General features: G+C 37.1%; 1 protein-coding gene and 1 long non-coding RNA gene across 7 annotated transcripts in view; one reads left to right on the top strand and one right to left on the bottom strand.

The window, feature by feature from the left end:
- Positions 1–14,933, top strand: part of LOC135169419 (uncharacterized) — a 58,332-nt gene that overhangs the window by 29,038 nt on the left and 14,361 nt on the right. For 3 of the 6 annotated variants that reach the window (XM_064134442.1, XM_064134450.1, XM_064134475.1), the window contains exon 3: positions 8,054–8,080. The exons of the other annotated variants lie outside the window; for them this stretch is intronic. In XM_064134442.1, coding sequence (XP_063990512.1) covers positions 8,054–8,080 — 27 coding nt within the window. The remainder of the gene's footprint in view (positions 1–8,053; positions 8,081–14,933) is intronic. 6 annotated transcript variants of the gene reach the window in all.
- On the bottom strand, positions 9,413–11,482 carry LOC135169482 (uncharacterized). The gene is made up of 3 exons (XR_010300209.1): positions 10,586–11,482; positions 10,081–10,506; positions 9,413–9,940 (listed from the first exon to the last, which is right to left on the bottom strand). It is a non-coding gene; the product is annotated as an uncharacterized LOC135169482 (long non-coding RNA).

Here is a 14,933-nt window from a genome sequence, read left to right as displayed (position 1 = left end):
GGAATATAGTGCTACATAACTTACATTTAAACTTCAGACTTAAACATTACTGTCGGTAATAATCCTGTCGGTAACCTGACTCCGGAGGAAATTTCACACCTTCGGTTTTATGCTCCTTTCCCATTATCTCCCGATAACCTGATGAAACGATACCGATCGCCAACTCCTCCCTTACCGATTGCCGATCCCCAACCGATTCTCACTGCGCTCAAGTTATTAATCAACAGTTAACTGAAAATCGACACAGAGAAATCAAAACCAAACAATGTTTGACGCATTCATCCAATAAAATTGAAGGATAAAATTAATAAAATTGCACAACTATGTTTGCGATAAAATAGCGAACGATTTGGAAATATCAATATGGGCCAGCGGAGGTTCAATTGGCCCTTAACCCCCCAAGCAATCAGCGCGAGTTTAGCAATATCCAGCTGCTTCCTTAAATCACTCATGACTAGAACATCTTCATTGTCCAAGAATGCCCAACAATTTATGTCAAACTTGTTCAGAATCATGTTGTGAGCCAGACCGAAGGAGAATTAACTCGAATGAAAATGGCAAATTGGAAAAAATAAATTGTAATCGATAAACTACCGGCATTGGGCTGTTCCCCCGCATAACTTTGATATCAATGACGCATTTTTACAAATGGAAATTCCTCCCAATTGCCTCCCACAAGGCCGATTTCGCAAATCCATTGCAATGAAAACTTAACCAACTTATTGCAAAAAAACGCTCTACCTCAATTCTTTTACCTTGCACATACAACTAGGCACGCGACAACACGCTTTCATATTGGACTGTTGCTTCGCGAGTCACCGTGAAGCAATTAGAAACAGTTTACAAGAATTAACTCTCGTTTACTGTGCACGAAAGTCACCTCGAACCCATTCCGTGAGATACTTTTTAATAGGACCTATTCTCATACAATCGTAACAAATGATTAGAAACCTTGGAATCACTTAGTGCTTGCTGATCCAAAAATCTTCTTTCAATGTTTCACGATGTCTTTTTCTCACGTTTTCAAGATTTTTCAAAGCTCTCTATTTATTATCTTGCGCCTTTTCACAAAATTAAGGGTTTTCTAAATTTAGTTAAACTTAATTCCTTGAATGAGTTATTAAATATTCAACGGAGCAGAGCAACTCTTAGCCATCTGTTAATTTAATAATCTATGTCATAGTTAGTTAAAATGTGTCTCCTTCGTTGTTATGAATTCTTAATTTTTCCTTCAAATTATTCCTCCGCTTTTTTAGCGCTATCGGATCCCAGATCTTTCGTTCCCAATAAATATTTCACTGGAAATAAAATCAGACTGGCTAATCCTCGTCTGCAGCATCTTCTTTTTATTTCTCTCCTCATCCAGAGGAACGACTGAAATTTCTTAGGGGGCCTGGGGACCGCTGGTGGGGCCCCCGAAAAACCCGTGTGAACAACAGCTTGAACAAACCCATAACGGTTGGCCTCGGAGCCACCTAGCAACAAGTTGACCGGCCTGGGCAACGTCCGCACTCACCAAAGACAGACTAATACCCGTTGCCTCGTTTTATATACCTCGGCTCTTTGGATACGCTGGAAACTACTCTATGCGGGTGTCCAAAACGAAAGATGTTAGCTTCTTTCCTTTGCTGGCTAGCCTGTCCTTGTCTTCTTTCATAAATCATTCAGCTAACTTCGGTATTCGTTGGAACTCTTGCCAATTCGCTTTTTATCTTCAATGTTATGTCAGACATACGGTGAATAAAAAAAATTTCCAGTTTGAAAATATTGTTCAGTCTCATCTGACCGTAATATTAGCTTAACTCATGATATTTACCAACTAAACACATTTTTTTTCATCTGCAGAATAACAAGAGCCGTGTTATTTGTTTTTGAATCAATGAAATCACGGAAATTCCCACTGATTCACAACAATTTTTTTATTACCTCGAAAACCTAGCGCTGCTAATTCTGCTGCTAATTCTCTGCTTATCCTCGGGCTTCAGATTCTATATAGAGATGGTGATGTACCTATACAATTTCAAGTGACGTATCTCCTCAATTCACTTTTCATTATCGGTGACATCACCGGATTTTCTCCTCACGAATGACTTCTCGCTAGCTAATTGAATTAGCGTGATAACCGCGTGCTTGAATCACTCTCAATAACGTCACCTCTGCATCAAAGTGAAATCCCATGTTCAAACGCATCAACTAGGTTATTTTTGCAAACTATTTTGTGGAACTGGGGGGATCTGAATGGTTTGATGGAATGACATTGACGACTTTCAACAGTCAAGTGCTTTCTAGGACACCTTATCTACTTGGTTTTATCAAAAATGGTTATTGATGATGGATGAACACATTCTCATTGCATTGCCATTACCAATTGTTTCGAAATTATAGAAAAAATCGCTTACTCGAAGAATAGTATATCGTGATCGTAGATTTTTTGAGTTATAATTTTACAGAAAAGTCATAATAATATATTGCATTACACGTACGTAAAAATCCACTTTTCGCACGTACGTCTGAGACTTCTTATTTTATACGAAGTGATAAAAACGGAGATTTACGGACGACATCTGAACTTCTCAACGAATTTTTTTCATTAAATTTCGTTTCAATGGATTGATGTTTTCGTTGCTCCTTTCATTATTATTCATTAGTCCCAATAAGAATTAAATATCATTGGATGTGTTCTGCATCGCATAGTAAAATTGCAAGCTCTAATTATGAAATATTTACAACATTTTATCTAATCACAATGGCCCGGCCAAGTTCAATGCAAAATGCCTCACGCGATCGATCATCATATGCTTCCCTAGCCTTGACCGGACCTAGTGGCGCCGAATGAGCACTAGTCTGAAAAATTCATTCCTCGCATGTGTCCGAACAAAAAAAAACATCATTCGTAATTCCATTTGGAAATGCTTTAATTCAACTTCCAACGTCCACTCTATTCTCACTACTCTCTTCTCCATCTCGATTATTCATACTCATTTCCGTTGTTGGCGGTTGGTTGACTTTGATGTGTACTTTTTCATTTTTTAATTCCCTCGTCTAACTGCCCTCTAATTGAAACAAATAAACCGTTTGCAAAATGACGTGTCTCTCTCGCCTTCTGCTTCGTCAATTTTTCTGACTTTCGTCATCAATGAATTACCCGCAATTTTTCAATTTGCCTGCATTAGATTGGTTACATTCAAACCATATCCAATCCACGTGCATTATGACGTCGACTGCGATTACAATGCCAACAATTAGGAGAAAAAAAATGCATTTGGGATAATCGTAAAAGCATAAATGGAAAATAAAATATTTATTTTTACCAGAAAACTGAATCATACGTTATTCAGTGAGTGAATTGATTAATGTAATTTTATTGAAAAGTCCTTCGAATGGACTTTTTCACTTTTATACTATTAAAAATGAACTGGAATTGAACACAGAGAATTTCTATATAATTTAAATAAAGCTATTCATGTCTTTATTCTCCTTGAAATTCTGTAATTTCACTGCATTTCCAGTGACATCATAAATTTCATAATTTTTAAAACCGTAAATTTTTTAGAAGTTTATTTATTCCGTGAAAGGACAAGTAAGATTCATTTCCCACCAGGCTTTTTCTCTCGTTGTGCCCTTGTTTTAAAAATTGGTAGTGAACTGTGCATGGAAGTTAACTTTTTTTTTACCAGTGTAACAGCTATCATTATTTAAAGAGATTGTAGTATACACAATGGCGTAAAGATCTGTAACCAGACGATTTATCGGCTTTGAAGTGGCAGAGGGAAATGGCTACGATATTCACGTATTTTACGATTATCTGTACTTGCTGATGCACTCGTTGCAGTAAAATCCGTCAATGTAGAATGAATCCCTGCAGTTTGCCTCAATATTCTTCATTCGCTTTGAATATTCTCCAAGGATACCGCCGCATCATGTGTCTACCCAGAAGATATCGATGTTAATTACCGCGATAAAAATTAATTCTCCTGTGGAATGAAACATTTTTCGTAATTTCGTAGTTCTCCAATCGTGGTGAGGAGAGGGCTGGCATCACGCTAACTGTTGACGTAAGAGCGTGATACATACATTTGTTCAAAACGTCTCATTGACTGTAATTTAACGATGGGAATCGGACAGTTGTTCGGTATGAAAAATGGCAGCTAAATTTTCCGTTGATCTTTACATTGGAAAAATTTTACATCGATAAATTGTTATAGTAAATGAGCTGTCAGGGGGGTAATTATATCTTGAATGATAAAATTTACGCAATCGTGGAAATGTTGAAGTGATTGATCAACAAAATGCGGCAGTAATTCTGAGACAACTTGATGTAACTCGGTAGGATGCGTCAGCAAATTTAAAATATCTCATTTGGTGTCCATGATGAATTTACAAAAGAGTCCTTTGCATTTTCATGAGATTCTATCTTTTAAGGATATTCAATTATGTTTTACATTGCGGTAAAAACTCTGTCACAGGCTTTACCATTTTTACCCGACAATTTTTCCAATTAATTACGTGAGAGAAAGTCGTGATTTTTCTTCTGAAAAATTGATTGTTTATTTGTTATCTACGTGGAATACTTGAATCTTCTTGAATGTTTGTTGGGTACTTTTTGCTATCTTTACTGAAGATTTAACATCCAGATGTGAGGCCAAATGGACACAATGTAAATGGGTAGATTATTTCCAAATATCCGGAAATTTCGGACCTAATGGGAGTAGAATGAGAGCTCTTATGTTCGTCTACCAAAGTAGGAAAACACTTGGACAAGATAAGCAAATCACTTGCATATCCTTAAGTGATAAAATACAACCGCCGTTTCCTTGAAACTTTCCAACAAATTTCCCGCTTAAAGTTATTCACATTTTTGGAACCCATTACTACATCACAACACATTAATAGACACCATCATCTCTTTAGAGAGACCGTTTCCCTATCCAAAAACGAGAAAATTGTTAGGGCTGTTCCTGTCTCTGCAGATAGTAATTATTTCTCTTTTTTTTCTTTATAGTAGGTATCGATCTCAGTCTCAACATAAAAAAACCAAAAAAACGAGAGCGAAATGAGATAATTTCTCGTCGAAGGAGGACTTAATGATACGAGGAATTTTTTTTTATCTCAAGCAGTCTTGAAAATTCCCGGGTTTTCTCATGCGGGCCTCATGGGTAGCCTTACATTTAACGATATCTTGAAAAATAATTTCTCATATTTTCAGTGAATGGTAATTCTTCGAATAATTTTTTTTAATCACAGGAAATTGCTATTTAAAATTCTTCGCAGACTCTCCCCCAATACGTCACGCATAATCTTCGATAAGTCGAGGTCAAGAATTTAGTAAAAAACATTGAAAAACTCACACGGGGGTCTACTGTTATCAGTGCAGCAGAACCGGTAAACAATTTCTCGCCTCTGTGGCCGAGTTTGTGTGTGGTCACTACCTCTACATATTCAAATCACCCTATTCACACGTACTCATATGCTGATATAAAAATGTATCCCGCAAGTGTACTTTTTTTTTCTCCCGTTGAATTAAATCAGATACTTCTCATTACCTCTCCTCCTATCTCTGTTACGTGTTAAATAAACGTATATCGGGTTTAATTGTACCGTTAGGGGCGCGGAATATGAAACTATCAACTGGCGATTAAATGTATTGGAATGAAAATTTAATGGACTAACGTAGACGCGGTTTAACGAATTTAAAATTTTGTAACTCGACGCTGAGAGCGACCTCCTTTAGTCTACCGATGGCCTCTCGTAATTATAAATATCCGCATGTGCGTAGCCAGAAATAATAGACGCGTTTTTCGCTCGATTTCCTCGCCTCTCGGGACCCTCGAGTCTGCATCCTCGAATATAAACGATTCAGGCCAGGCGAAAATAGTCGACGTCTGGTTGCATTTAATTTTCCTATCTCACGATAAATCCATCATTCAAAATCAACAGAATTATCAGTCGTTGATCCATTTAACGTGCCTCATCTCAAAGATGCGGAGACTTTTCGGATCCTTTCGTAGCAATAAATCATTTTAAATCGGATAACAGTAGCACATCCAAACTACGTAAGTAGTTTGGTGAGGTAAGGAAAAGAGAATTGGCAAAGCCGGAAAAAAGTGGCCGTTATGGATTTATTTATTCCTAAACGACAGCTCTGACAAATGAAAAAAATTAATTCTAGCTATTTTCATACATAAATAATATATGACAAATTTTGACTGATTATAATGTCACTATTAGCTGGGAAATTTGTATTCATTTTTGGCGTTGGAGTCCGTAAAATAACAAAAATAATCTGACATTTATTTACAAAATTATTAGTTACTTATAAACAATATGAAAAGTAAGGACAAGTTTATTGGTGGGAATTTGGAAGTACGAATTCATAAATTGCACGAAAATTGCGGCAGTTGTTGCTTGTGGTACCTGAGGGTACAAGCGGTGGGGGCGATGGTGCACTTGGGGATAATGAGCCTTGGACCCTAGCTGTGGCATCAGAGAAGACCCTTTTAGAGGTTGTGTGTTCAGGGCGTTGCTGTTCCAAGGGATTTTCTAAGTCCAACGAATTTTCCAAGTTTTATTGTGGTGGGGACAGTACCCAAGGATTTTCAAAAAGAGAGCTCATCAAGTATTAGCATAATGGCCTGTTTAGGGTACTGGGGGTTGGGTCAAGAGGGTTCAATCTCAATTGTATTAAGATAATTGCTCATGAAATGCATGGCACTTTGTGAGAAAGTTCCATTTTATAATGTTATTGGGGGGACTTACACGGACAGTTTTTGGGTCGACATTAATCGTCCTGTTGGGGATTTTAGAATTTCTGGGATCACGAAAGATGGCGGGATAATATGAATATGAAAAAGGGGAAGATTTGTGTACAACAAATGGCTTATTAGCACTGAAATTTCATGAGACATCTGGACAGCAATTCTCCATAATTTTTATGGCCTGGCAATCAAAATGTTTCGAGCAATGTGTGAATGGGCAAATTTGGCTGAAAATTAATGGAGGTTTTTCAGAAGTACTTTCTTACTTATCCCACGAAATTCGGGCCTCGAAAAATTGGATTGAATTATTAGGCTCAATTTCAGAGGAACCGCTAAATGAGATTATAAATTCAAAGAATTAATGAAAAAATAACGCTTTCACAGGGAAAACAAACTGATGATTCTTTTTATTTATGTGATGATATACTCGTGATCTTTGTGGGTGGTTTTCAGTTCGCTGGAACAGTACGCACATCGCAGATGTTTCGTCTTCATGCGAATAAAGAACAGCGATTTAAATCGAATTCATTGTGTTTTGTATTAATTTAACTTTCCATTTTTGACCATTTTCATGAGAAAAATATTTTCCCCAAAACATTCGTTATATTTCGCACTTATCCCATGGACGAGAATAGATTTTTACGGAGAAATCCCGCAAAATTAAATTATTTTATTTAATAGTTTCGTAGCCGCAAATCTAGAAAAACTTCAGTACGAAAACCACAAGTAAAAAATTTCTTGACGTAAGATCCTTTTTTTAGTCTGAGCCATTGTGTGTTAAATAATTTGTGAGCAATAAAGTTCTTGACACAAGTGAAGAAGTACTTTTTGAAAAAAATCTTATCTTCTGAAGAAGAAAGAGTTGAGCTTAAACTAAGGTTTCCATTCTTGGAATATCCAAGAAAAGCTGCGTTCTGTTATGAAGGGCTATTCTTATATTTTATATTCTTTTAATAGAAACAATTCCCGGGTATTCATTTGTCAGTGTTTCATTACATTGATTTATCAATTGCATAAAGATTGTTACGAACGAGTTGAAAAACAAGCGCAAATTATAAACGCTTGAGTGGAATAAATGCGATCGATATTCCTGGGCTCCCTTGAACTTGTCACACCAAACAATTCTTGAGACGATAGAACGAGTTGACCACGACACTAGACAATCTTGTAAATAAAATCGTATGCTTTGATGCAATGAAGCAATCCATCCCATCAATCATCTCAAAATTCATTGAATATTTAATCATCAGTGTCGCTGATTTTTTTTTTCATAACATTTATTTTTTTTGCTGTTTCAGATTCCTTGCAATTGTATTCGCATCTGGGTGAGTCCTCCAATGATAAGCTTTTTTATTCATTTAACATGTGCATGACGTAATAATCATTAATGCTTTAATCGTTCACTATTCATTTGGCGAATGAATAAAAATCGTTAGTTTGAGAACGAGGGAAAAAATACAATTGAATTATGAAGAATATTTTCTATTGGAGAAGAAAATTTGGGGCTTTTTGCGATTAAGTGCTTTGCCGAATGTTATTGATGTGGCTGAGGAAATAAGTGCATCAAGTGATGTTGGTTCATGCAGATCTAGAGTAGTAGACAAGGCCAATAGGATGACAGTGGGTGGGGGGAGGTATAAAGAGGCTGAATTAAAAGAATAACACCCCACCCGCAACCACCGGTGATAAATTATCATGTAAATTCATCTCCGATCACGACGTCAATATTTATCTATGCCAGAATGACGGAAATGTTTATCTGTAGTCCGTGAAATTTCCATTTTATTTTCGAAAGGAAAACAGACCACTTGGAAGAAGAACTCCAATTGACTTCCCTCTTAGTAAAATATCTCTTGTCTTCTTATGTTTCCCCAAATTTCAATTTGCGGAAATTAATTTTTAATTAAAATTTTTTTCATTTCCCTCTTAGCTGAGGTCACTCATTGAATCATACAACTCGACCCACTTGCAATACCCCCATTAAGCTCAATGTGGGTCGTCTTGATTCGTTTATGCGATCGATTGTGAGTAACAAAGAGTCGCGCGTTTAGGACAAATAAAATTAATAGAAAAGTGAAAACATGAAGAACAACAATGGCGCCCATAGGTGCACCCCGGTATGTCCCCTCCATGCTATGGTCATCGATTCCCCAGACCATTCCGGAAATAAACTTGGATCAATAATTTAGGAGAATTGAGTATTGACACGTGAAACAATGGTGCAATTTTGGAATTACCTTGACGACGCACGCGTTGCCCCCTAAATCATTTCGATTATCGTTGAATCGACGTCTAAATTTATTTCAAAACTTCAGCCAAATGTTTATCTTGATGGAAATCAAGCCAAAAACTATGAAACAGAGCTGGCTTTGTCCTAAATCCGGTAGCCTTTTGTTATCCTTTTATATATATTTTTTTGTTTTATTTTTTGACACACGTGGCTTCCTCGAACAAAGATAAATCGAGTTTTAGCTTTCTCTGACACTATCGAATCCGTCAGTCTGGGGAGTCCAAGCTGCATCAATTGTTTCAAGTTACAATAAGTGTCACTGGCTTTTCATGCGTCATACACGCGCGGAAAGAGTGCACTCGAGTCATCAAAAAATAAAAAAAATAAGCGGCACGTGCAGCGATTCCAAACATTTTTTTTTCTCATTTTATTAGCAATTGTTATGCTTTTTATTATAATTTTACATCGTTTTTTCCTGATATTTCGTAATATTCTTACACGAAGAGAAATTTCCCAGCAAAAGCCTATGATTAGCACAGGAAAAAGGCGTAAATTGACGGTCAACTGAAAAATTTCAGTGTTGACACCACTAATATCATTGAGGAAAACATAAATTGTTCCTCATTTTTCTGGGAAATTTTATTAGAAATCCCGAGAAATTTCACTTAACAGCAATAGAATTTTTCAAGAAAATGTCTCTTTACTGACGACGATTCGTCAGTAAAATTAGAAAGTCGTACGTCTATTGAAAATGACGATAATCATCACTTAAATTTCCGGAGTCGACGCCTTAATCTCTGAGTAAATTATGAGTTCCATCAATTTTACAGAACCTCTGTAATATTACCACGTCATTAACAAATGTAGACGGTTTCCGATAGACTCTCTTCATCGACCAATAATTTAAAATTATTAATCAGTCATCATCTCCATTAATTCTGCATCAGTGGGACATCTGTAAAATCACATATATGAAAATATATTCTCACGGCTATTTCTGACTTGAATTAACTGGCAGCTTTGAATAATACATATGAAAAAAAAAATCGTTGATATCGAAAGTAAACTCCGATTGTACGTCAGAGATTTACTTACAAACCATTGGACATGGAGTTTCGATGACGTCGACGAGGTAAACGGCGGTTCGTCACTCTCTGACGTTTAGAATAATGGCGTTAGGTTATGCCATGGGGGTGTGTGTGTCTATTAATCTGGCTGTAACACGATTATCGGAGGAAATTTTTACAGCTGAGTGATCTCTACTCCAACACGCGGTTATTGCAAAATAACGGTCGTATTGAAAAAACAATAACACGAGGAGAGGGTGTGGCAACGTAATGAATTGACGTCACTAATTTGTACACAAGTCATCTTAATTATCTCTTCACATCTTGATTCACAGGATCGTTCAGAGGAAAAACATCGAACGATTGTCATTTGCATCTGTTGTATCTCTGGTCCAATGACGTATTCCAACATCGACAAAGACGCAGTGAATAAAGGGAATATTTCCCGTTATTTCTGGAGTAAAATAACTTTAATTATTCGGAGCGATATCGACTTCCTATCCATCTGTTTTTGTAAAGGACAAGAGTATTACCTCTCAATGTTCGTTGTCTTCCATATTTATTCATCAGACCAGATCAATTCTAGCATTGACATTTGATCATTGTCTGCCAGTCTTTTCAAAAATAACCAGCAGCTCTCTTGAAATAAATTCAAGGAAATAATTTATCACTGGGTCACTCAAGTTCTCTTGGCAACAGATAGAATGCGACGTTCAGAAAAAAAAAAAAACTGGCAATCACAGTTTTACGTGAAAGCAGCCGGTGATCCCCCGCAACTGAGAAGATATTAATAATGAGATGCAAGAAAAATAATTACCGGACAGATAATGATGGCTTTTGTCAGTCAAGATTAATTCCTCTTTTTCATACCACAAGAGAAGATAAGAAACTGATTAACTTTACAAAAATTATGCAATGTCCAGTAAATGACTAAACTTGGTTATTTATCATCTTAAATTTTCTCACAGTGTCACGTATTAACGTGATTAGATGTATTTTTACACGACATCGATTCGTGGAATGAAAACGCATCGTAGTCTAGGGCACAAGACGTTATTTATAGTTCCTAGTTGTATTTTTGTATTCAATGTGTGGTTATAAATGACTTGATAGTACTACATTGAAATTGATATGAAAATTTCAATGTTCTCGAAGTTTCAGTCTTCATATTCTCCGAAATTGAATTCCCTTCAGTCAGTAAACAAAATAAATTATTCGAAGGCTAGAATAATTTCCTAGTTGAAATTATCGCCCGATAAAATATACGCAAGGCAAATAAATTTTCACCGCAGTGCTCAATAAAGTCCTCTGAAACAAACGTATTTCTTCACTTAAACAGTTCCAATGAATACAAAATGCCGACGCAAAAGTCGACTATTTGAATCATACAATAAATTTAACGACTTGCAACAATGTACAGTTGTAGACCAATAATTCTAGAACTCGAAGATTCTGCAATTTACAAAGTTTTTATACGATTTTGACGTCATTGCCCTTGTCGATCGTCCCTCAAGGCCGAGCACGCCAAGTTAATTTTTAATTGACAGTACATACGATCCGGGAAGTCAAGTCCAGCACTAGTCACGAATGAATTACATTTGATTTCAAAGCTCTCGTTCAATGTACCATTGCAAATTGAATAAATTGAGCCGAAAAATTTCAATGGCCCTGAACTCGAGAAATTCCACTGTCACGAAGATGCGATAAAAACGAAGTTTGATATGGAGGGCAAATGTAATGCTGATGTTAATGTCCGGGTTCTCTGATTATTATACATTGTGGCCACGTGTAATGAGATAGAGAACATTGAACCGGTTAGCCTCGCCATCATTGGAATTTCAATCAAATAATTTCCGAGAATTGATAGATGAAAAATGCCGGTTACCCTCGTCACATTTTGATGCTGTGCTTCATTCACATTGCACTATCCTCCACTAGTATTTTTAAAAGTCTGCATATTGCACATCTGGCGAGTAGGCGGAAGTGGGAAGAAGTTTGGAATCGAATGTCAGAGAGCATTTTGCTCCTCTCATTACAATGATAATTGTTTTAATGGGATGTTGAGTATTTGTCGTCACTGAATGCACGAAGGTCGTAGTAATCGAGAGGAATTGATGAATTCCATGAATTTTTTAATGAGATCTTACACGAAAATATGGACACGTTGAAATTTCAGTCAATTGACTGTCTCCCAATTGGATTGGATCATCACATACATCAACCTCACCAGTCTCCCAGGACCCAAGATGATTCAGCCATGCTGAGAGCTTATTTTTTACGTACCAAAATAGTCTGCAATCCTCTTATCACATACAACGTTAATATAAAAACATTAATAGCCGTATCGATAATATAATGGGGCCGGTGTGTACCTTATCTGACTTGTAGATTAAAAGATTGCTATTTCTGTACGAATAATCCTGCATTGCGGTCACTACACTTACCTGTACAAGAATATCTATAAATAGCTCACCACTCGTATCATCCCCAGTGTAGAAGAGATAAAACCCAAAGAGAGGAGAATGGATACAACAAAAACAGATCAAGGATACTCTCATGCTTTCATCCCACAGCATTTTACTTGAAGGACTTCAACTTCTTTCACATGATGTTGTGGTGTCAGAGGAAGCTGGTTGTTCGGGTTGGTAGCTGGTATGGAGGTGAATTCAGTGGTGGAAAAATTGATGAAAATAAAAACAATAATGATCGTGTCGATGCACTGGGTTAGCAATCTTGTTTACTTGGGGGCCTTGCAATGACGCGTAATTGGCGCATCCGTGTCCTAGTGGCCAACGAACTTGGGCTCTTTGAAATTCCGGTTATAAATAAATAATCTTGCGTCAGATATATCCTCAGGCATATCCGTCGATTTTGATTAATCATCTTGCAAATTACCGGGATGTCATGTTATTTTTTTTATTCGGCCGGCGGTTTTTTGAGGTCGTTACACCTTTTGGAGTAAATGAGTTGTCTTTTTCGTGGTTTGTTTCTTCAGTGAGTGGAATAGAAACAACTTTGCCAGTTAATAATGATACTGTTAAAAATGTTTGGACGCTGTTTACACTTTTTAAAATTTTTTTAATTCCCTTCAATGTCACATTCTTGAAAATTATTACTCCAATGTCCATGAAATCATAATTTTTTCCATCACTTTAAGACTGTACCACTCATCAGAGCGGGATTTCGCTCTGAAGTCCTAGATTTAAAAAAACAGACTATTATAAAATTGTGAGTCATCAAGGAAAAAATCATGAAAGAATTATAAATTGTGTAAAAATAATATGTTGTTTCTGGTGTTGTGAGGTGCCAAGGTACCAACAGGAGTAACAATATTCTCGATCTTCCTCTATTAATTATGGAGGTATTAGTGATGTTGTTTGTCAACTGCTGTCATTGATGTGATTCTTCAATTACTCGATTAACTCCATTTTTCTAGTTTGATTTATTCTTTGGTAGTTTTTCTCGGGATTGAGACACGTGTTAGATGAGTGATTTGATCCATGGAATTCTCCAACATGACTCATGGCAGAACCCAATACAATAGCACCCGATAGACCAATCGATCCGTTTTGTTGTTAACACGGAAGTTGGTACTACGGGGGCTTCGATAATGCAATGGGAAATTTCGTAATGCCTGTTGTACGTGGGCACTGGCTTAACCCACGTGATAACCGCATGGTCCAGTGTGACACCAACAGCATGGGTTTCACACTGAGCGACAGCTCATTTCTCATCCCTCTTCTGATTGTGCAGGCGTGGTCGATTGCGAAATTTTTCCGTCATCAAAACTCGTCGACTGGAGAAAACGTTTCCATTGTTAAAGTTGGGAAAAAGTGAGATATTTCTGCTATTTTTGCCACAATATCAAAGATTATCAATAAATTGAGAATTTTCAAATATTGGTTTTTGAATTTTCACAATTTTTACTGTTGTCCAGGCCCATAAGGCCTCGAAATGGAGAAATACTTGAATGTTCACGAAATTAACTGACTCGTCAATGGAACGAAAGACAGAAAAATTATGCAACTGTGTTGGTGTTAGAAATTTCATCTTTTTCATACTTAAAATTTCAGGACTAATCTCCAATAGTGTAGTTGCCTCTGAAGTAACATTCAAAGATGAATGTCAAGAGATTTTCTGCTTACCCCACGAAGTTCTCCTGAAGCAGGTCATTATGAAAGAAAATTTATGAGTCACCGAGCTATTAAAAAATTTCTCCTGATAATGATCCAATCAGCTTCGATCGCCCGTAACATTGGTATTGAATATGAATCGAAATATGTCACGGCCACTTTATGAAGAACTTGGATCAAAGCCCCTTTCCGATGAATTGCCGATTCACTGCAGCATCCTGCGGTACGTTTCCCATGAGTTTTACCTGACATATGGTCAAACGAGAAGAACTCGACGCTTGCCTTTATTCCGCCTAAGAATAATAATATCTCGAGATCGTCTGCGTCCCCCTTTGGCCCCAAATGCGTTAACAGGCTGGGCCAGGCATGGGGAACCCATCGGGATCAGCTTGCAACCAGTGCCGCACAATCTCTTCCTCAGTTCCCCAGACCGAAAAAGGGAAAAAAAGTTCTCATCAAGATATCAATTTGTCCTCTTTTTTCTCTTCACTCGGAGCGATTTTTGCCGGTTTATTTGCCGTCTCAATCTTCACACATCGTGAAAATCGCTGAACACATAAACATTGCGAACGTAAAATCACATTTCCGGGTACATCTACCCCGAAAATCTGTGGGCATAGATGCCTCCTGGTAATCTAAGTGACTTGAACTTTCACTTTCGTCCTGAATGCATACGTCCACCCCCACAATTTGGCCTGCACCGCGTGCGAGTTTTATTGCTCAACTATCTCGATCCTCCAAAACTGGT

This window comes from Diachasmimorpha longicaudata, chromosome 1 (assembly GCF_034640455.1).
Source record: "Diachasmimorpha longicaudata isolate KC_UGA_2023 chromosome 1, iyDiaLong2, whole genome shotgun sequence".
Classification (NCBI taxonomy): Eukaryota; Metazoa; Arthropoda; class Insecta; order Hymenoptera; family Braconidae; genus Diachasmimorpha; species Diachasmimorpha longicaudata.
This window is presented reverse-complemented; position numbering and strand designations above follow the sequence as displayed.